Source organism: Salminus brasiliensis, chromosome 2, assembly GCF_030463535.1.
Source record: "Salminus brasiliensis chromosome 2, fSalBra1.hap2, whole genome shotgun sequence".
NCBI classification, from domain to species: Eukaryota; Metazoa; Chordata; class Actinopteri; order Characiformes; family Bryconidae; genus Salminus; species Salminus brasiliensis.
Window position 1 is genome coordinate 20,655,835 of NC_132879.1, and position 22,989 is coordinate 20,678,823.

General features: G+C 40.0%; 1 protein-coding gene across 1 annotated transcript in view; it reads left to right on the forward strand.

The window, feature by feature from the left end:
- pdhx (pyruvate dehydrogenase complex component X) overlaps positions 1–22,989 on the forward strand; it is a 60,499-nt gene that overhangs the window by 16,556 nt on the left and 20,954 nt on the right. The window contains exons 4-5 of the mRNA XM_072669884.1: positions 9,824–10,026; positions 16,548–16,646. Coding sequence (XP_072525985.1) covers positions 9,824–10,026; positions 16,548–16,646 — 302 coding nt within the window. The remainder of the gene's footprint in view (positions 1–9,823; positions 10,027–16,547; positions 16,647–22,989) is intronic.

The following is a 22,989-nucleotide window of genomic DNA, read 5'->3' on the forward strand; positions in this document are numbered from 1 at the left end:
TCTTCTCATTTGGAGGGGATATCTCTGATCTTTCTTAGGGTTTTTATTATTATTTGTTTATGAATATATAAACTAATGTTGATTTAAAGCTATACATTTTTGTGGGGGACAGGTCATAGCATGGTGTTCTTGAAGTAATGCAATAGGGCATTGGAAAAAGCAGCTGGTTGTGGCATCTGTTGTGGGCTCAAATAGGTCTTTGTAGCATCACTGTTTTGTCCCTGTAGAAACACGTGTGCCTTGAGTGGTCTGTAATAAAGTCTTTTATAACATTTCAGTAAAAACATTGACCTACAGGCCGCTGAGTATGTCACGTCTCCTCCCTCTCACACACTTTTCAGTTTCCTCTGTGAGGGAGTTTCCATGGCAACAGGCCAGGGGAATAGAGATGAGGGGGGTGAAGGGCTTAGAAGCAGAAGAAATATGGCCTGAATTAGATAACCAGCGTGATCCTGAAGAGCACCTGCCCCGCCAGCTCGTTCAGTCTCGCTGCACATGCGTCTGCGTGCATGAATATGTTTCTCTGTACTCCACCCCCTCCTCAGGCAGCCGTTAAGAGTATATTTATGGAGAAGTCATTCTCAGCATGGCCCCCTAATCGTCGTCCACAGTGCTTATAGGTCTAAAGGTGTCCAGGGGAGCAACAATATGGACGCCAATACACAAGTTATCCCCCACCTTCAGCTGTAGGCTTATTCCACCTTGACCTCAGTGACTTCAATCTACAAAGGGCCATCTGCTGAAGATTCAATTCCACACATAGGAAGGCAATATCGACATGGATATTGACATTGGTTCTTCTGTAAGCCGAAAGGTGGGATAATGTAGTAATGGAGTTAGGGATGGCTTGACGAGCTTAGATATGAGCTTAGGGTTAGAATACCATTCTATAGCATTTCTTTTATAACTCTACAAATTGACTAGCTAAAAGTACAGCGATTTTGAGGATAGGGTTATTTTCATTGTAATCCTCAGGACAGAAACACACTCTGTAAAGTGGGTCTGTTAGATTGCCTGTAAACAATTCTTTTGCCGTCATACAGTGTATAGATATTCCCTTACCTCTTAACAATTGTAGATGACCCTCTAACTCATCAATTTACTAGGACTTAGGGGTGGGTGATGTATCATGGTATTTAATGTCAATTTCACAATATTGATCACTATTTTGACACACAGACAAAATTTATCAGTAGCGTCAGATTCTTAAAATGTATATACTCTTCCATACAGAGTACAATGACTTTTTTTTCTCTTTCTGTTCAAAATCTGATGCACATTATCTAATTAAACCGCACTAATTACACCCTCTGTAATGTGTGCGCTTGGCCAGTGTTTTTAGGTACTGGCAATATCCACAATATGCTTATTTATTTTTCATTTTATTTCGATAATATATCTTCACCCCTATCAGGAGTGTAAGAGATATTGATATATTGAAGTATCATGAGGTTATGTTTTGCTATGGTTTATGAATTCTCAAAAACACGATAGTGATTTTTTTTTTTAGTTTACACCTAACGATTTGTGCCCAAAAGTGGTTCATTTTGTGTTGTTTCAACCCCGGGCTGCTGTCTTCAGATCCCACTTTCACTCAGATTTTGTGCAGATGATGGTGTGTTGTGTGTTGTTGTTTTTTTTTTTGTTTGTTTGTTTGTTTGTTGTTTTTTAAATATACTGTGACCGGATGGGATACTGACTTCCTGAAAATTGATGGAAAAAAATCGCAGTGTACACTGATCAGCCATAACATTAACACCCCTGCCTAATATTGAGTAGGCTCCTCTTGTGCCACCACAACAGATCTGAGCATTTAAGGCATGGACTCCACAAGATGTCTGAAGGCATCCTGTGGGAACTGGCACCAAGACATTAGCAGCAGACCCTTTAAGGTCCTGTAACTTGAGATGGGGCCTCAATGGTTTGCATCAATAAACCTTGGGTGCACATGTTGCCGGTTCACAAGTGGATCCTTGTGGTTCCAACGGCATTTGATAGCTACTATCTACTGCATACCGGGAACATCCCACAAGACCTGCCTGATCTTTTTGGAAATGTTCTGGCCCAGTCGTCTACTCTTCACAAAAGGGCTCTTAAAAAGTTGCTCACATCCTCACACTTGACCATTTTCTTTCATTTTTCATTTTCTTTCTTTTTTTATTTTTTTTATTTCATTTTTATTTTTTTTACTGCTTCCAACACAACAACTTCAAGGACTGACTGTTCACTTGTTGCCTAGTATATTTTACCTCCTGACAGACGCCACTGCAGATAAAGACAAGGTTTTTCACTTCACCTGTCAGCGATGTTAAAGTTATGGCTGATCGATATATTGTCTTTCTTACACAAGATATCGCAGTGTAAGATAACCCCTGTATTGTAATATGTGTTGTATCGCCAGGTTGTTGCCAATACACAGCCCTACGATTTAGCCTTAGGCCGCTAACTGGTTTATCGTCTTACTAAGGGCAGGAGATGTCTAATGACCGGAGACATCTGATCTTCTGATTCCATCCCAACTTCATTGCCACAACAGAGACTGTATTCTGGTGTTACTGAGAGCTCCAAGTAAGCTAACATCCTTAAACCAGAGTAAATGTTCTCTCTTCCTTTGATGCAAAATGGAGAAAAAATCAATAGCCTAATGTTGAATTTTAGCTTTAAGAGTGTATGACTGTGGATCATGCTGGTGATTAAAGCTCTTAATTCATTTTTGTCAACCAAAGGCTTTACTTCACGGACGCTTCAGCGGACCTCTCGCTGGTGCGCCATGCGACTTCCATTTCATTAGCTCAGCAAGGCCCGGCTCCCTTCCACCGTGCCCCAGTTCGGTGCTTCCTGCCCTGGTTGCGTGTGCCAGCCGCTCTCTTGCGCCCCATGTCATCCACCATCTGCGGCTCCTTTTCAATGGGACTACACTCTGTGCTATTTTTACCTCCTCTATCTAAAAGCTTACTCACTGCTTCATTCAGAAATAAACAATTGTAGTTAATGAGGCTTTTTTAAGAGGAGAGTGTGGGTTGTATTGTTTAGATGAAAATTTGTTGGCTTACAGGGTTGGTATTATTTGGACTAGAGACTTGAATGTTACTTTTGACTCTTAAATTATTTATTTATTTATTTATTTATTTATTCATTCATTCATTAATTACAACCGTGCAGAAGACCTCTTGGTGAATCTCATAAAGGATAACCAAGCTACTCATGGTGTTCACTTATTTGTTTTTCTTCATTGCTAAAGAATAGCCCTGAGGTGTTAGGAGCCCCTCTCACATTGTATGTGAAATGAATTATGCACAGAAATCTGAAGCTTGCAGTGAAGCTTCTTGTAAATCTCCCAGAAGTCCTGCTGGATGCTATTCTGCCTAGTAACAAGCAGGACTATGTTTTGGTTCGATCATGGCAACACTCACCACTCGTTTGACCAGATCAATATAGCTGCTGATCTTTTTATAGGCTTGGAGTGAGAAAGCCCCCAAGTATAGGAGCTATGTGGATGTGTGAAGTATTGTATAGAGCTGAAAGGGGGATGGGTGAGTGTTTTAGGGGTTGAGAGTGCACAGGCCTGGATTCAACACCTTTCTCATTATTGTGTTTATCTTCAGCAAATGTTTTTTACTTGTTCTGTAGCTGTAACTGTAAGACTGGATGGGTAAGGGAGTCTGTCATTTAAAAGCTGTCATGAAAAAAAAGTGTGTACATACACTATAAATGAATAGCTTGTGTGCAGTTACCTTGTCCATCCAAGTGATGGTAGTGTTGAGCTCTTAAGTTCACCCTGCTTGCAATTAAGCCAGCCTGGCCATCTGTAAGAGAAGGATAAAATGGCAGAGAATGGTGGAGCACCAGTTATAAATGGGTGTTATGTCGCCAGTAGCAGTAGAGTCAGGGCTGCAGCTCATGAAAATAATGAATTGTAAAGCCTATATAAATCCCCTGCCCTCTAGCTTAATTGTTGTTTATTGTTAGTGATTGTTAGTGTGTGTGCATGCTAAGCATGTACTACCAACCTCCAAGAAGGCTGTGGATTTTTCTTTTTTTGTGCAGCGCTTTTGTTTTTTGGCCTGCCTGTTTCCTGTGCTTGCACAATTCACAGCTTGTTTGTTGCAAGTGCTTGCATGACTCCTGTATCACAGCTGTGAACGTGAACTAAAACTGTGGTCATGAAAGCTTTATTAAGCCCTTGATTAATTGTTTCTAGTCACTTATTTTGTAGAATTCCAATTCTTTTTTTACTGTTTTCAATTTTCAAAAAAACAAAACAATAACAATGTTTTAATGTAGTAAATATTTGTATTCTTTCACAATACAAATAATAATTACCTGGATTTAAAATGGTTAGAAAGAGCTTCAGTTGTTTGTCTATTTGTTTACCATGTTTTCAAAGGGCAGGCTTTTTACTCGGCTATAATGTTTTTAAATATTGTAAAACAAAACAACCTTTTTTTTTCATTCAATGTTGCACACCACATTCTGTGACTATAATCATACCATAAAAATCTCATACTGTTGCAATCCGAATTATTATTAAGATTAGTACAGTGATATTCAGTTCTCCACTGACTACATCCTGTGCAGCACTTTGTATAGGTGTTTCCCACCCCAAACATCTTTAAAACACACTCTGGGTTAGATGTGGGGAAGCACAATGATATCTGAACCGTATTGGTATCAGCAGGTAGTATGTGCTTAAAAAGAAATACTTACTGTAACACTAAACAGAAAGGGTTCTATGTAGTGTTGCAAAAAAGTTCCTTGATTCTATTTGGTGCTAAATGGAACCATTTTAAAAAGGTTATATGTAGAATTGTCTACAAAAGGTTTTCTACCAGTTTGAAGAATCAGACAAAGGTGTATTTACTTATCTGAAAATGCAATCTAAAGTATATACAAAAGCTAAAACTCTGCAGTGCCACCTTCAACAAAATACCAATTTACTAATGAGCACGAGCAGTATTTTCATGATTGCAGTCATCTATGACTAATGTTTGGCTTACTATGTCTTATATTAGGTTATATCAACCTGGCTCAGTAATATGACAGTATTGTTTAGTGCTGTATTGTAGCTTTAGTCCTTTTAATGTTTTACAAATTTGCTGAGAATAAGAAATATCAGTTTATGGGAGAAGATAGGAGTGGATGCTCAGTCTACTCATCGCTCACAAACACAGCTGAATAGTACTTAAAACCTTTAATATATTTTATATAATAAAATGTTGTACTTTTTCATTGCAATTTTAAAAGTGAGCAGTGATTATGTACCTACATTCTTACCTGTTTAGTTTTGAGTAGTGTCCTATATTAGAAGACTGTTTACCTTGGTATAGTTTAAAAAATGAGCGTTAAGTGCATGGAAAAAAGGCCCTCAAACAGTGTTCAGCCCTCCTTCAAAAGCAAAACCAACCATGTAAAATAAACAGTCTTTCATAACAATCTTGACTCACGATAAAATGAATATAATTTACATAGATTCAGCCCACTAGCGAAAGCCTTTCAAGACTAAAAGCTAACCCACGTATACTCTACTGCAACCAAAAGGGCCCGGAGAGGACAACAACACTCTCTGGTAAGAATTAAAATAAGTAGTTACAATGTTCTTGTTACAGTGCAAAAACAAAGCTAAGCTATGATGGGCTATGCTACGCTACATGGCTAATGTGAGCCAATGTGGTGCCGTAAGCCAGGAAATAAGCGCAGGGCGTAATGTTTTGTTTATCACAAACAAAGCATAAATTCTATATTCTGAGGGGAAATAACAGGGTTGTAAATAGGCTTGTAAATCCGCATCTGGGCAGACACAGTTGCATGCTTGCGCTCTATGTCTCTTTAAAGGTTTTGTTGGATAAAGTCCGATGAGAAACCATATTCCAACCATAATTAGTGCTGGGATTTTGCATGTACATTTCTTGAAACTGGTACTGGATCATTTACCACAAACTAGACACTCTTCTTTTCAGTTGGTAGAGCTGCACCTTGTGAAGGAATGATGACCTAACAATTATTAGTTTTTGCCCCCCTAGCTTAAGTGTCTGGTCTTTGTGTTAGAAATAATCAGTCTTGACTGTAAAAGAACATGTATCAGTGTTTGTCAAAAGGTACACAGTCTCCTTCTATCATGGTTAAAAAAAGGTCATGACAGGTGTTGCTACTAAAAAGGAGTCAAATGGCTACGTGCACACAATCGCAGAAACTAATGGGAGGAAATTGCATGTGAGGTCTGCCTGCGGTCAGTGAGAGGCTCTATCTCTCACACTTGCTTTCGTCTCCCTTTTTCTTGCTCTTGAACGGAAAGCCGAAGATAGCAGAGGATGACCAATATAGTGTCTTGTAAGTGTTAATGAGTGAAGGAATATTTCTTTGCCAATTTTATTCAGCAGCCCCCAGGAGAGACGCATTGTTTTTCACATTGATGGAGCTTTTAGTCCTGGCTTCAGCAGCACCATCAGTGGCCTGAACTAAGCTAACTGTAGTCTGGACGCCATCTAGAGCATGTGATCCAGTGACCTTGATTGACGTACTGGTGGGCTGCTATAGGGCAGCATTTTGCGTTTTACCTCATCTCCTCAAGACACTTTTTCACCAGATTTGTTGGCTGATGGTGAGCAAAACTAGTCGCTGCACAAACTTCCAGTCACAACACTTTTCACACTACCAGATTTAGAGTCAGTCCAGATATTAAACCTGCGCGATATTATATTTGTCAGAGGCTTGCAAGGCATTGGCTGTCACTAGGTGAGCTCTGAGGCTTTTGTCTGCAATCTCCGAAAACAGTTGGCAGTTTAAAAATCTGTAGTGTGAACCTGTCATTTAGCAGCAATCTGGAGAATTGGTAGTTCTTGCATGTGGACTGAGGTGGTAGAGTAATATTTTAGAGGACGTTACATGCATGATTTATGCACTGTTGCGCAGTTCTAGAGTTACATAGAGCAGGTAGCATACAACCATTACTAATTAATATTCAGATTAATTCTGACTAACTAAAGATGTCCAGTGCAGACCTACAGTCACGGGCCAAAAATATTGGCACCCCTGCACTTCTTTTAGAAGATGCACCACGTTTGTTTATTTTGTTTAAGCCAATTCTTCTGACATTCTGCACAGAGCTCCAGAAAAGGACTGGACAAAGTTGTCACCTTTTCAAAATTGTAATTGGATTTCAATTATGTGATGGTTCTTTAATTTGTATTTGTGGCAAGTAACAGGTGCTGGCAATGCAGAAATCATACTGTGTGGAATTGTAGTTTACTGCCAGCGATGTTTCCACTGCAGGTTTGTTCTGAGCAGTTTTGCCAAAGTTTTCTCTTGACTTGACTCTCAGAAGCTCAGAAGCAGCTCTGATTGGCAGAGAATTGATCCAATCTGGCTTTATTAAACGTTCATACTAATCCTAGAATAGAGATCATCAGTTGCAGAACATCTTTGATATGTGTTTCTGTGTTGTACGGGCTGATTGTGCTGGGCGGGATGTGGTGGATTTTCAGTGGCGGTGTGCTGAAATAAATAAATAAATAAATGTACTCATGCACATTTGAGGAAACATAATGGTCATAGGTCAGCATGATGCTATGTATGACAGTCAGCTGAAGTTCACTGGTACTTCAAATTTGGGAAGTTAGATTCTTTATTGCCAAATTATGTTTTGTGTGTGTGGCAATATGTCTCAGCGACCCAAGGCAGAGCCTTAACATGACCTGCCTGCTATTTTTATTTATTTATTTATTTATTTTTCCTGAGAAGAGCAAGAATAAGGCTCATTAAATCATATGGTTTGTAGATCTGTGACTCCACCTATACTTTTAATGGTGATTAATCACACTGGGGTATACAAACAGGACTATCTAAATACAAGCAGATAATTACACAATACAGAAGCATTAAATGTTAATGTAATTTTGCTGAAGGACCTCTGTAACATTTATGACTGATTCACACGGGATGAGAAATTAGGGTATAAATGACAGAAATGAGGATGACACTATGATTAATGTATCAACATCTCACCGTCACACCTAAAAAGCCCATGTGGCAGTTTAGTACCTTTTTGTGTCGAACTGTAGGAGGCTAATCTCTCTCTACAGCTGCCAGAAGCACTATTCCTCTGAGACGTTCTTTGGAAAATCTTTGAGATCTAAATGTTGTCAAGGTGTTCCACATTCCAGCTTGTTTGTTAATGCATTTTACCTTTTTTGTCTTTTCCTTAATGTTTGTTAAATGGGAATAGAAAGGTTTCTTGTCCATCTCTGTAAATTTGTCTTTGGCTTCATCAGGTTGCACACTATAAAAGTGATAGATAAATAAATAGCAAAAAAAAGTGTACATACAAAGACCAACACAACACACAAAACACACCTAAGAGCACATACCAGCTTCACTCTGTATTAATCACAGCACAACTAAAATCAACTACATTTTTATTGACTTTTGGGGGGGGGGAATCCATGAAGAATAAATATTAAATAAATTCATAAATAATAAATTCTTAACCATTTTTTGTGGCCCAAAGCACCCAATAATGCTTTCCAGAAAGTGGCAGATCAAATTCAACAAACACAATGGGTAGGAACCCCCAAAAATTGCTGGAAAAAAAATTGCTTCTTCCAACTGCTGGACAAATATGCCTGTTTTTTCCCCCCATAATCGCAATCTTCAACAAATTGGTCTTCGTGATCCTTATCCAGGTATATTTATACAGTAGTATAGTAAGTAAATGTATTATACGTTAAAACACTCTCAGCCATACTCTGGTTTCCTCAGCAGGTATGTGCATTGCATGCCATTTTTAAATATATTCTCAAGAGTTGACTGTAAACCTCAATCTACTATAATCAAGGATGCGCAAAAACACACAATTCTGCACAATTTTAACTGGCTGATCCTGTCTTTACTTTGTTTATACAAACTGGACATTATCAGCACTGATTACCATCTCTTTAGTTTTACCTCTGTTTATTAGTGCTGTAGGCTTTCAGGGAAGGCGCTATATTTACATTTAAAAAGTTAGTATTATGAGTTTAACGTCCGTTTAGCACTTGCATACTATAGAAAATCTACAGGATGTGATGGAATATTTACCAACATGCCATTTCACACAGGATTAATATAACATGGGGTTAATTTTATGGGTCGTGTTTATTAAAATAAATAAATAAATAATAAAGTCAATAAATAAAGTCAATAAAATTGACTGATGTGGCGGAATTGGACATGAATAAAATCAAATAGATGTACCCAGATAGTTATTACCCACCTCCCCATGTGAAAATAATCTCGCAAGGAATTGGGTAGCATTTAGTTAGAAGCGCATTTGATATGAATCGTATCAGTACTGCGGGAAACTGAGTTTTGTACAGTTTCAAAATGTTCAGTATTGGTAGGTCGATATTTTTGACGACACTAAGCCTCAGTCCTCAGTTCTGGTTTTGCAATCACTGAAGGGTCTAGGATTGGAATCTGGTTTAGGATCCAAGGAATTAAATCTATGCTTAAAACTGTTGCTTGACTCTGACCATTCTGTGTTAAATGGACTGTACCAGAAAATCTTAAACATTTGAATTCATTGCAGTGCTGCTGTCTTTCTAACTCCCTGATTTCCTACCAGTTTCAGTTGTCTCCTGCTGTTTTCATATGAAAGACAATATTTATCACTTATTAAATGGGTGAACATCTTGGGAAAGGTGATAACAAAAGCCCATTAGAACTTAATGCAGTGTTCAGAATTGATGAACTCTCTCTCTCTCTCTCTCTCTCTCTCTCTCTCTCTCTCTCTCTCTCTCTCTCTCTCTCTCTCTCTCTCTCTCTCTCTCTCTCTCTCTCACACACACAGATGGAGGAAGGTAGTAAGAGTGTACGATTAGGTACTCTCATTGCATTGATGGTCGAAGAAGGGGAAGACTGGAAACAAGTGGAAATCCCTTCTCCAGTCTCCACTCAACCTGCCCAGCCTGCTCCATCTCCTATTCCACCTGCAGCAGCTCCTTCCTCTGCAGTTCCTGTAGCCCCACCCACCAGAGCTGCAAATGCTGGACCGTATGTACAAATTACAGCTGACTTTTAAGACATTTTATATTTTTGGAATTTTGGAACAAGTGTTAAAAAAAGACAGGAAGTATTAAAAATAATAATAATAAGGCTAGTCGGGTGAGAAGGGTCTTGTAAAACTTTAAAGGCCATTTGTTATGGTATAGCCTAGTTGAGTCAAGCCAAGAGTGGTATATTACAATTAGTTATTCCACATGAAGAATCCGTTCATACAGGGCAAGAATATCATATTGGTGTAGAGTTTCGTCTTGAGCTATGTAGGTCACTGCTCCTGATAATGGCCTACAAATGTGTTAAGTAGAAGACTAGAAGTATAGGTCTGTGGAGGTTACATGCCTTCTTGCCTGCATGTTATGTTCCCTTGAAATACTACCAGCTGTTCCACAACCAGCGGTTTGTGTTTTACTAGTCCCAGTTCCTATGCTGAGCACGGTTTAATCAACACTAGTTTAATTACAACTGGAGACTTATTAAATGCCTAGAAATGCCTGATTGTAGAGGTAAGACCACCGCAGCACATCCCCTTCTTCATCGCTGCTCAATGCAGTCGCATTGAACATTGTTCCAATCTTCTACCTGCTATAGGGCTCCTTGATGCTGCTGATAATGCATCAGGCCACTCTAAGACAATCCCATGTTTGGTGGACTCAGCCTTGTGTCACTTGCCCATGTTCATAGGCCTGTCTCCAACACCCCCCCCCCCCCCCCCCCTTTCTCATGTTTGGTTGGATTGCTGCCCGACATTCCATATTCTCATGTTTATTAGACCTGATGAAAGCTGCTTCACCTTTCTTCCTCATGGATCTTTTACATCTCTGTCCGTTCCAGATGACTGCAGAGCTTAAATATGGATCAAGTGAAACCATTGGACGTCCACAGTGGACGTATAGTGCCCCGATAACAAGAATACTCTCTGGAGAGTGAGCTTGTTCAGAGAATATCTCTGGATGCGTACTAGCTTCCCAGCGAGGCATTTATATGCCTGGCTCAAGTAATGAGGTAGCAGACTCACTGTTGAGGCAGGGGCGAATTCCCAGAGAGTTTCAGCCATTACTGAAGACGGTCCAGATAATTTGGGACAAACATGGCTTGGTTTTGATGCATCATTGAATTTGTTTTTAGAATGGCCTCAACCCACTGCCATCTGTGATCCTCCATGTTGAATCTGTCCAACCCACACGACTGGATGGATCAGCGGTCTGCTCCATCCTTCTCTTTCCTTTGATTCTGGAAACATAATGTCATTCAGAATTGCCCCCAGTATGACCTATATATATATATTATGCAACAGAAACTGATAATCAAGTGAAGTGTGTGAATTATGCAGTTTCTGAGGCAGGTATGCTTCTTTTAACTTGATTTTTTGTATGCTCAAGTTAGTTTGACTGTCAAAGTTAGTTTAGTTGGAGGTCGTCATCAAGTATTAATTTACTTGTACATTTAAGACATATAGCAGACGCTCTTATCCAGAGTGACTTTCAAAAGTGCTTTGTTATTTACCCAAGAAAAACCTCCGCTAGTTTGAATAGGCTTAAAATTCAAAGATACCTCTAAGCTTAGACTTAGTCTTGAAGTGACGAGAGACTGAACGAGCACCTGGGCGGCCTCTCTAGAGAGGAAGAGTGGAATTCTCTGGATGTTGTACAGGGAAAATCTGCATGACTGAGTTACGTTTGCTGGGGTTGAGTTTGAGGTGGTGAGCCACCATCCAAGAAGGACCAAGAACTGAGCCTTGTGAAACGCCAGTGGAGAGACGCAGTGTCCCCCTGCCATGTTACCTGGTATGAGCGTCCCTGCAGGTATGATGCAAATCATTGCCATGCAGAGCCGGTAATTCCAAGGCCGGCAAGGATAGACAGGAGGATCTTGTGGTCCATGGTGTCAAATGCTGCAGAGAGGTCAAGGAGAATCAGAACCGATGACAGTTTGGCAGCTTTAGCTGCATGGAGCCTTTCTGTAGCTGCAAGGAGAGCAGTTTCAGTAGTGTGCTGCTTTGAAGCCAGACTGATTGGGGTTCTGTAGATTGTTCAGAGGGAGAGAGAGAGATAGTTGGTTGTAGACGGAACGTTAGAGAATCTTTGAGAGGAAAGAGAGAAGAGAAATGGATATGTAGTTGCTGATGTCCAAGCTGTCCAGAGTTTCTTTAGGATTGGGACAACTCTGGCAGACTTGAAGGCGGATGGTACATGACCTGACAACAAAGAGCTGTTTATGATGAAGAGATGAAAGGAAGGATGTTTGGAGCATGAATTAACTATTATTATTGTGTAGAGTACTGTGATCAGCTTTGCCTGGTCTAGCTTTGGCTATCATTTTTATATTATAACAGTAAACTAGTTGTTTATGTAATAAATAATAAAAAGCCTTTAGGTAGAGGTGGACCATATGAAAGTAATGTTAAGATGTTAATATTTGTTAAGCTGCTCAATATGAATATCATGGATGCTTAAAGAACACTGAATAATTGCACATTTTATTACAAAGATTGTAGTTAGTTCTGTTTAATTGGATGAATTGCAGCCAATTTGAACACAAATTTTTGTAATAAATATGGGATTAGGGTTTGAGTAGCAGCTTTGAAGAATCTGCCACTACTGATGCATTTGGTCACGATAAATATTGTGTATCTTAATGTATTTATATACTTTCAGGGTGTACGGACAATACAATTATTGTAATGCCACTTTAGGAAGTGTGTGTGTGTGTGTGTGTGTGTGTGTGTGTGTGTGTGTGTAATATAATAAAATGTTGTGAGTGTTTGTGTAGCATAACAACACCGCCCTCCCTGTGACAGACTTGGGTTCCATTCACAGGCTGGGCAAGCACGCAGTGCTTCGCCCAAAGGAGACCTTTGGCAGGACTCCTAACGCTGCATTCTCCTACCTGTGTAATATGATTCAGATGTAAGTCACTCTGAATAAAGGCGTCAGCCAAATGCCATGAATGTAAAATAGAAGACAGATAATGATATTTTTCATTTGAAAGGCTGTTGCCTTGGTTGTGGGATGGAGAAGTAGGCATATTGGCAGGACTAAATTGCACAGGAGAAGGAAGTGTCAAGAGCCTCTAGCTTGAAATGGCAGGTATGGCATTCAGAAAAACAGAGAGCAGGAGCTATGAAATCACTTCTTTGGAAAATGAAATTGTGCTTTTATTCAGACTGTTGTAGCATGAATTCTTTTTTTTTTTTTTGCCGTGCTCTTTTAGATTTCAATAAAGTTCTAAAAAGCCACATAACATCAGCTGGACAAAAGCCTTGTGTTCTTAGGCTTGCGTTAATTTGCGAGTGAGTCATGTCTTGTGTAAGTGTTCTGCTAAGCTAAGCTAAAAAGGCATATTTAACGTTAGTGCCATGCAGGGAAATATGCATCATCTACCAAAGCCTATGCAATCGTTTGCTACAAGTTAAACTCATAAATTTTTATGTGGTGTTTTATTATTTAGTCATTATTATGATCCAATTCTGTTCATCATTTTACTGGGTTTTAATTTGGTTGATGGTTGGTTGTTGGTGCAGAGTGCTGTTAATCCCTGCTATTTTGTGAATTGCTCCATTAAACATTTAAGGCAAATTGTTCTTCTAAACAAAGTACTTTGACCTAAGGCATATTTCGTAATGTAATCGTACATCCGTAACAGTTCATATTGCTGTTTCTTTTTCTGTTATATCGATGATGTTGGCTGATGTTGGTTGGTTGATTGTTGCAACCCTTCATATACACCAACCGGCCACTTCATTAAAATCACCTCCTTGTTTCTACACTTGTGTTCTTAGGCTTGTGTTAATTTGCGAGTGAGTCATGTCTTGTGTAAGTGTTCATCTAAACTAGGCTAAAAAGGCATATTTAAAGTGAGCGCCATGCAGGGAAATATGCATCTCCCAGTCATTATTATGATCCAATTTTGTTTATCGTTTTACTGGGTTTTAATTTGGTTGATGGTTGGTTGTTGGTGCAGAGTGCTGTTAATCCGTCACAGGCAGCACCATGACACACTGCCATCCAGTGCATATTCAGTTTAACGTATCAATTTGCTGTTTTGTTCTAGTTTGTGTTGTTTTGCTTTGTTCCATTTGTATATTTATTGGTGTATGTAATACATCTAGTCCAGGGAGCGCCTGCCAGTGTCTAAGCGCCGTCATTACAACTGTTAATGGAATCACTGATGTTCTGACTGTAGATAATGGGTAAAATCATACTACTTAACTTCAGCAATTGATTCACAGGGGGCTCGGCTTTGTGTTTGAAATATTTGTTGCTGATGTAGTATTTTAAGCTTGTGTGTGTGGATATGAACAGTAAAACAATGAACAGAATTTGGATCATTAAAAAAATAATAAATATGTATGTGGATGTGTGTTTATAGTTTTATAAAGTTGAAGTTCAGGAGGCTTTATTGCTGTCAATCATATTGTAGCACAAAGCAACACGACTCTGACTGCAAGACAGCATACAGTGCAGATGTAAATATGATAAATATGAATGACAATTGGCACAGTAAACAGACAGGGCAGTGCCACACCAATACAGCACACTGCACTGCATATGTTTAGAGAGGGCCAAAGTGCAGAGATGGGTAGAAGAATACAGTATTCCTGTTATGAGCATATGAGGGGTCAGTTCAGTCTGATGGCCAAATGAGAAGTAGCTGTAACTAACGACAACATAGTCATCACCATTGTCTGCACGTCATTATTTCCCCACAGTAAGTGCTGGGAACCCAATACACTGCATGTTTGTGTTTCTTCAAATAATACATTCAATTTTGAATCAGGTCCAAGTGGCAGTTGCTATATGGTAAAAGCTTGATCACTATTTGCTACTTTCCCCTTTTAGACGGTTAATGATGTGTACAAATTGGCATATGCCATCACATTTAATCACAGCACAAATTTAATTTATCTGCCAAAACTTTCTATGAGTCTATGAATGTAGTTAGTAGTTTTTAATTACATTTCTTTAAAAATAAGTTTAATAATTTAATATGACCGTAGGTCTTTTTCCAAGGCCCCCAAGCAAAGGTTTTGTTAATACAACATTATAAAAATTATAAATATAGTGGTGTACTGGGCTCTGGTTCAGAGGACAAGGTGATTATAACCTTATTCCCCATGATATAACAATTTATGCATACTTTTGTCATCATTTTTGTAGAGAAACGCCCCAAACCATCTGTTTGACTAATGTAGTATGATCACATCAGTGTCATTTTTGTATTAGACCAGTGGAAAACGTGCATCAGAGGTACACTTGCTGATCTGGGCCCTGTTTCCCAAAAGCATCTTTGTGTTAAGATTATCCTTAACTTGGGGGGTGAGTGTTCAGTGTGAGGCTCACTTAACCGTTTAAGAGTCCTCATTGTGCTAAGTTGCTTTGTAATGGTAATGGAGAGATCAGTCCAACACTGAAGGCTCTAGTTAAGTTAAGTGCAGTTTAGTGCTATAATGATGGCGTCGTGCTCATGTACACATTTTTCCAGTTTGTGTCCAGGTTGTTATTTTGGAGGTTAGAAATGAAGAGGCGTAACAGGGTTGCAGCATTCGGTATACACTGCTCAATGAACATTGCTGCAGCATTGCGCTTGCATCATGATCAAGAAATTAGAACCCTGTGTGTCTTAGAGGTTTTTGGGTGATTACTGCCGTTTGACTCACCCTGCTATTTTGTGAATTGCTCCATTAAACATTTAAGGCAAATTGTTCTTCTAAAACAGTACTTTGACCTAAGGTGTATTTCTTAATGTAATCGCACGTCAGTTATAACAGTTCTCTATGCTGTTTCTTTTTCCCACCATGTTAGTTATATCGATGATTTTTATATACAAAAACCGGCCACTTTATTAAAATCACCTCCTTGTTTCTACACTTAGTCCATTACATCAGCTCCTCCTACCAAATAGGAGCACTTTGTATTTCTAGAATTTCAGACTGTAGTCCATATTTATCCTTTCACCCTGTTCTTCAGGACCCCCACAACCAGATAATACCATAGAGCAGTTCTTATTATTATTTGGCTGGTGGGCCATTCTCAGCACCACATGGTGGTGGTGGTGTGTTAATGTGTGTTGCGCTGGTATAAGTGGATCATACACAGCAGTGCTGCTGGAGTTCTTAAACACCCTAGCGGCACTGCTGGACCGAGAATAGTCCACCAACCAGAAATATCCAGGTAGCAACGTTCTGTGGGCTGCATCCTGTAACCACTGAGGAAGACAAGAGGATAACCTTCACAAACTGTGCAGCAACAGATGAGCTTCTGTCTCTTGACTTTACATCTACTAGGTAGGGGTGTCTAGTGGAGTGGACAGTGAGTAGACACAAGGTTTAAAAACTGTGTATCCACTCATACCTGCTCAACACACCACTATCATGTCAGTGTCACTGCAGTGCTGGGGGTGGGGGGTTTATCCATCAGTGACTTGAGTGTCTCTCTTATCACCCGCAGCACATTGTCTGTTTTCTGTTTGTAGGCTAATGTGTATATCTGTGTGTGTTTGCTTTTGTTCCCCAGGTTGCGGTTAAGTCCTGCTGCAAGGCACATATTGGACACACATGGCTTGGACCCCCACCTAGCCACAGCCACCGGTCCACGTGGTCTCATCACTAAAGAGTGAGTCTAAACGAGCACATTTTCTTGCACACACAGAGAAAGGGCTAAGGCTTCATGTTTACCCATTTGGAATAGAGCAGTAGTTTGGCTGAGGTGTGAGAGCTTTTCCAGGCGCCAATAAAGAGACAGATGAAGAGAGCTGTGTTTTTACTTGTGGTCGGTATAATGCAGTGGGGGCTGAGAGCGCGTTTCTAATGCACTCTGCCTGCCACTGGGGGCCTGATGGAGTGCCTGCTGCACTACCCACCATCCCACTGGCCAGTCTCATTAGCAACATGCATTGCCATGACAACCCTGTCTCTCTGTTTCTATGGAGGAGAAGCAGAGACCATGGTGTGTGTCTGTGTGTGTTGAGTGGCAAAAGAGGTCAGGCAACCTTACCCACATTATTGTAACTTAAGGGCATTTGAAGCTTTGAGTAAGTAAGGCTATAGAAAACTGAGCAGAACTGAGAAAGCAGCCGGTAGCCCAGTAGAGACCCCCCCAATATCCCCCCACGAGCTTCTGCGTGATCCAGCATGGGTTCCCTCAGCCGTTTACTAAAGCCCAGAGTGTAATCAATAGTGTCTGAGCTGAATGCCAGTGTGTGAATACACACAGGCAGAGACAGCAGTTCACGGTCTGCTTGAGACGGGAGCAATTTAAGACTCGCCATGTTGCTCAGCCTCTGATAAGAGGTTTATATAAGCATGCACCTGCCTGTCGAGCGCAGTATTTTAACCCTATGCCTTAATAATAAGCTCCAAAAAAGGTCTTCCTCTCTATTGTGGTGGTTTATCTGATAAGATTCAGCTCAGGGCTGACAGCCTCCATGCTGCAAGGCTATTGCAAAGTGGGTATGAAAACAGGGCACGTTACATTAGGATGAGCTCACCCATTATTGTATAATTCCCTGCAATGAGTTAATGAGAAAAGGGGTGACGAGGGAACCATGTATGAACAGGATGTTAAGATAAGTCATTTTTTCTCCTCTTTGTTTTTAATGTAATGTAAATTTTGTTCATGCAGAAATTCATAATTTGCCTTTAACCTTCTTGTACACTGCTGAACAATACTGTTGGTTTGACCGAGAGTTCCTCTAGTTTAGGTCCATGTGTTCTAAATTCACAGGGTAGCACTTAGCGAGCACTTGGCAAGAACTTGACGATATGCTACGCATCATGATACAAAGGTTATGATTCAATATATTGCAATGCTGTAAGCAAGGTGATATTGCATTTGTTTTGTTTGTTATATCATTTTTAGGAAAGCTCTCATGGTATAAAAAGCACACCACCAATATGCAGTCTGCTATTTTAACTCCATTTCAAGTTAATTAAATTACAGTGACAATATCTGTGCAGTTATATTACTCTTTGCAGTAGAATGGTAATGCGCATGCAATGCCTTTGTCCGACACACATGCTTGTGGACGCACCTTCTAATGAATGCATTCAAGAACTTTTAAGTTGCACCCATTGCCGACACAGATGTGCAAATGCACATGTCTAGTCCCTGTAGAGAAGTCCTGCCAATAGAAGCAAATGTACATGAACTGAGCTGTGGAGCAGTGGAACTGTGTTCTCTGGAATGATTGTGCTCCATTCAGTACTTTTTGGGATGATCTGGGGATGAGTTAGGGTGGTGATCATCCAGCAGCATGATCTCACTGATGCTCTCGTCACTGAATGTAATGGAATTCTCACAGCACAGCTTTAAAATCTAGTAGAAAGACTTTTCTGGACAGTAGAGACAATTATCCCAAGCAGGATAAATTCATGATTTGAGAAGAAACAATGAGTGAGCAGTCTTCATTTTTTGGTCCTTGCAGTGTATGGTCCTATAGCCGATACACATGGTCCACATGCTTGCCTAGAGACTGTGCACTAAACAATCATTACTCTTTCTCTTGCTCTGTTTTGCTTTACTGTGCAATGTTTGAATAGTCTAATCTAATTTAGCGTCATTTGGTTTGCATCCGTAAGCCCTTTATTATGTTTACTCTGTTCCAGCAGTGATAGATTTAGAAATCATAGATAAACCAGAAGCCTCCATAAGACAGAGAAATATAATAATTATGTGGTTGTAACAAAAAATGTGGGCCTTTTACTGCAATCTAAAATCTGAAATCTAGTGGGAAACTGTAGATTCTCAGTATATCAGGAGGCCAAAATTGCTAGAGTGCTCTTGGTAGGAGCATAAACATTTATTATGAAGATGTTCTGTGGAATAGGGTTCCCAGATAAATCACTCTGACTCTCTAGTTGTATTGTAGCATGCCCATTCATTATAGCTCCACCAACCCAACCATTGATTTTTCTTTATAATCCTACCTCTGGTTGAAGCTAAACCATCTAAAGTGGTGGTGTTCATTTGAAGGCTGGTGATTGATTTACACAAGTTATTGTCCTAGGATATAGCTCTCCACCAGCCTATACTTTTGACACAAGGCAGGACGGGTTCATGGATTCATGTTGTTGGTGCCAAATTTTGACTCTACCATCTGCATACCTTAGTAGAGACTAATCAGACCAGGGTACATTTGTCCGCTCCTCAGCTGTCCAGTTTGGTGAGCCTGTACCCACTGCAGCCTCAGCTTTCTGGAGCCACTGGCCCATATCTACACAATTGTGTGTGTTTCACAGCTGCCACATAATTTGCTAATTAGATAACTGCATAAATGAGTAGCTTCAGTGAGTAGCCTGACAGACCGGCAGACTAAGTGTCTGCATACAAGAGAGAAAATGATGAAGAGACAGACAAACAGAAGTAACAGGTAAACTTAGTTAGTTAAGCCCTTTAATTAGGCATGAAGAGTATGTTGGTCTGCTAGATTTTTAGTTGCCCAGCCCTGCCCCATGCTCGAACATTAACTTGTATAGTGGGAACTCCTGCGATAACAGTATACTTATCAGAGGGTCTTCTTATCAGGATAGGGTGATTGAGTGCCCCCCCCCCCTTAATAGTAAGTAGTGTCTAGAAACGTGAATGGCTTTTACCGGTGGTTCCAAGGCTAGAATAAACAGTGCACAGCTCAAATGGCACTCATCATTTGCATGTCTTAGAGGAAATCAGTACAGTGTGGTACTCTGTTTTGAGGGGTGGAAGTCGTTTTATCAGGTAAGAGCAAAAACAAAGGAAACACCACTCAAAACGCCTATTTTAATGCCACTCTGCTGTATCGAGGATGTGTTGGCGTATGTACATTGTCCATTGCATAGTCTACTCTTTGCAAGCCCAGTGACGCCAGTGCCTTCCCATACGGTTTCAGGTCAGAGAGCTAGTGTGTGGCATTTATTCATGCTACAACATGTTTTTGTGTGGGCACACTGAGGGGTTGTGTTTTAGGCGTGGTACATAGGAACTAAGTGTGCTTTTTATACATGACCTGCTGCTATTCCTTTCTGTATGCACAGTCAGTAAGTAATTTAGGTGTGCCGCATGGCACAGATTTCTCAGCACTTTTATTATTATTATTATTATTATTATTATTATTATTAATTGTAGCAGTAGTGGTGGTAGACATGGACATAGTGGCAGTAGTAGTAGTAATAGAAGAAGAAAAAGCAATAGTTATTATGGTGGTGGTGGTAGTAGTAGTAGTAGTAATGTAGTAGAAGATGAAAAAGCAATAGTAGTAATGGTGGTAGTAGTAGTGTAGAAGCAGTAGTAACAATTGTAGTAATGTAATAGTAGTAGCAATAGTAGTAATGTAGTAGTAGTAGTAATGTGGTAGTAGTAACAGTAGTAGTAATGTAATAGTAGTAGAAGAAGAAGAAAAATGGTGGTGGTGGTAGTAGTAGTAATGTAGAAGTAACAATAGTAGAAGAAACAATAGTAGTAATGTAGTAGTAGTAGTAACAGTAGTAGTAATGTAATAGTGGTAGAAGAAGAAAAAGCAATAGTAGTAATGGTGGTGGTAGTAGTAATGTAGAAGTAGTAGAAGCAGTAGTAGTAATATAGTAGTAGTAGTAGTAGTAGTAATGTAGCAGCAATAGTAGTAGTAGTAGTAATATAGCAGCAGCAGTAGTAGTAATATAGTAGTAGTAGTAGTAGTAGTAGTAATGTAGCAGTAGTAGTAGTAGCAATGTAGTAGGAGTAGCAATAGTAGTAATGGTGGTAGTAGCAGAAGCAATAGTAGTGGTGGTGGTGGTAGTAGTAGTTATAGTGGTAGTAGCAAGAGTTGTAATAGTGGTAGTAGCCGTAGTAATAATGATAGTAGAAGTATTAACAGTGGTAGTAATGGTAGCAGTAGTATCAATGGTAGTAATTGTAGTAGTAGCAACAGCAGTAGTAAAAGCAGTATCAATAGTGGAAATGGTGGTGGTGGTAGTAGTAGCAGTGGTAGTAATCATGCTTGTAGCAACAGCAGTAGTTATGCGTGTAGCAGTTTCAGTAGTAGTAGTAGTAATAGTAGTAATTGATGGGCTATTGATGACAGGGTTGTCTGTTCGATACCCGGGCTCGCCACTGTTGGGGGACTTTGAGCAAGGCACCCACTCTGCTCCCCTGCGCCACAGTAGTGGCCACCCCCCGCTCCGGGCATGTGTGCTCACTTTCACTGTGTTTCACTACAGCATATATGTGTGTTCACTGCAGGGATGGGTTAAAGGTGGAAGCCAAATTCCATCTGTGTCCAACACAAATAGTGAATATGGTTGTCTTGCTTGTTGGTAGTAATGCTGATGGCAGTAGTAGAAATATTTGTTTGTTGGCACATATAGCCATGTAGTCACTAATTATGTCTTCACTTGGTATCGTTACCACTTCGGGTTTAATTGCTGTTCTTGGTCTGTTTTTAAAGCACGTAACTGGGTTCCTGACAGGCTAAGACCCGGCTTTCTCAATGCTGTTCTGTTCTGATCATGCAAATAAGGAGTTGGCAGTGGAATCTCAGTGTTGACATGGATCAAGACCTAATCAGCCATGCTTGTTGAATCTCCATCACAGTGAGAGCCCTTTCCTTGTGATGTATCTAGGTATGTGTGTGTCTGGTTGTCAGTTATGGCCAACAGGCTGTGAGTTTTAATATTCCAGTCAGGTTGGGGCTTCAGCCGTGTGTGTATTTGTGTCAGCAGGAGTGTGTACATGGCTGGTTTGAAAACACTGAATTTCAACCCATCACCTTGTCTTTTTGAGTGAGCACTATGGGAACAGTGCTCAGTTTCTTCTATTGCTGGTGTTAAGACACTTAAATGAATTTTTAATAAGGCTCAGAATATTTTTGTTCTGTTTATTCCCACGTTCATTTTAGTCCAGTTGACAGATTTCTTTATTGAATTATGTATAATTTGCCTTCAAAGCAGAAATGTTTGCACATTAGGTACGAGTTGTTCATTTCAGGAGATATTTCTAAGGAGATTAGATACAAGATAATCCTCCTGCATAATGAGTGTGGAAGTCAGAGCAAAATAAAAAGGGGGGGAATAGAGTTTAGCACATGATTCAGAGATGCAAAGAAAATAGGACCCCTACTATCAACACTGGCCCTATCAGATAAACATGTGGAGAAAATGTGGAGAGTGGAGAAAATTATGCTCCACTCACAAAAGAAACAAGGAAAAAAGTGTTTCTGTCCATCCTTCCACTGTGAAGACCAACTGTGAGTCTGAGGACATGAAGCCCTCACTGAAAAAAGGAAGCCGGCGTGAAAAAGAACATTTTTGATTAAATCAAACTGCTGATGAAGCTGCTGATGTTCTCAGAACAATGGGCTGACCACCCTGCAGTCCAGACCTCAATGTCTTTGCGTTTATTTGGATGGTGAGAAGCAGAAAGCTCTCCAGCTTCTAAGACTGATCCTTGGAGATTTGACTTGCTACATAAAAAATGTAATTTATTATTAGTGGTAGTCAGAGTAGCAGCAGTAGTAGTACTTGCACAACTTTGCACACTACAGTCATTATTTATTATCCTCTGTCTGTACTGTGTTGTCTGTCCGCACTTGTTTGTTTGTGTTGCACTTGTGTCTTGTATGCACTGTCTATGTTGCACCATGGTCCGGGAGGAACGTTGTTTCGTTTCACTGTGTACTCTGTATGTAGTTGAAATGACAATAAACCCACTTGACTTGACTTGACTTGACTTGACTTGACTAGTAGTAGTCACAGTAGCAGTAGTAGTAGTAGTCGTTCTAGCAGCAGTAGTCGGAGTAGTAGCAGTAGTAGTAGTACTAGCAGTAGTAGTCGGAGTAGTACTAGCAGTAGTAGTCGGAGTAGTACTAGCAGCAGTAGTAGTAGTAATAGAAGTACTAGCAGTAGTAGTTGGAGTAGTACTAGTAGTAGTAGTAGTAGTCGTTCTAGCAGCAGTAGTCAGAGTAGTAGCAGTAGTAGTAGTACTAGCAGTAGTAGTCGGAGTAGTACTA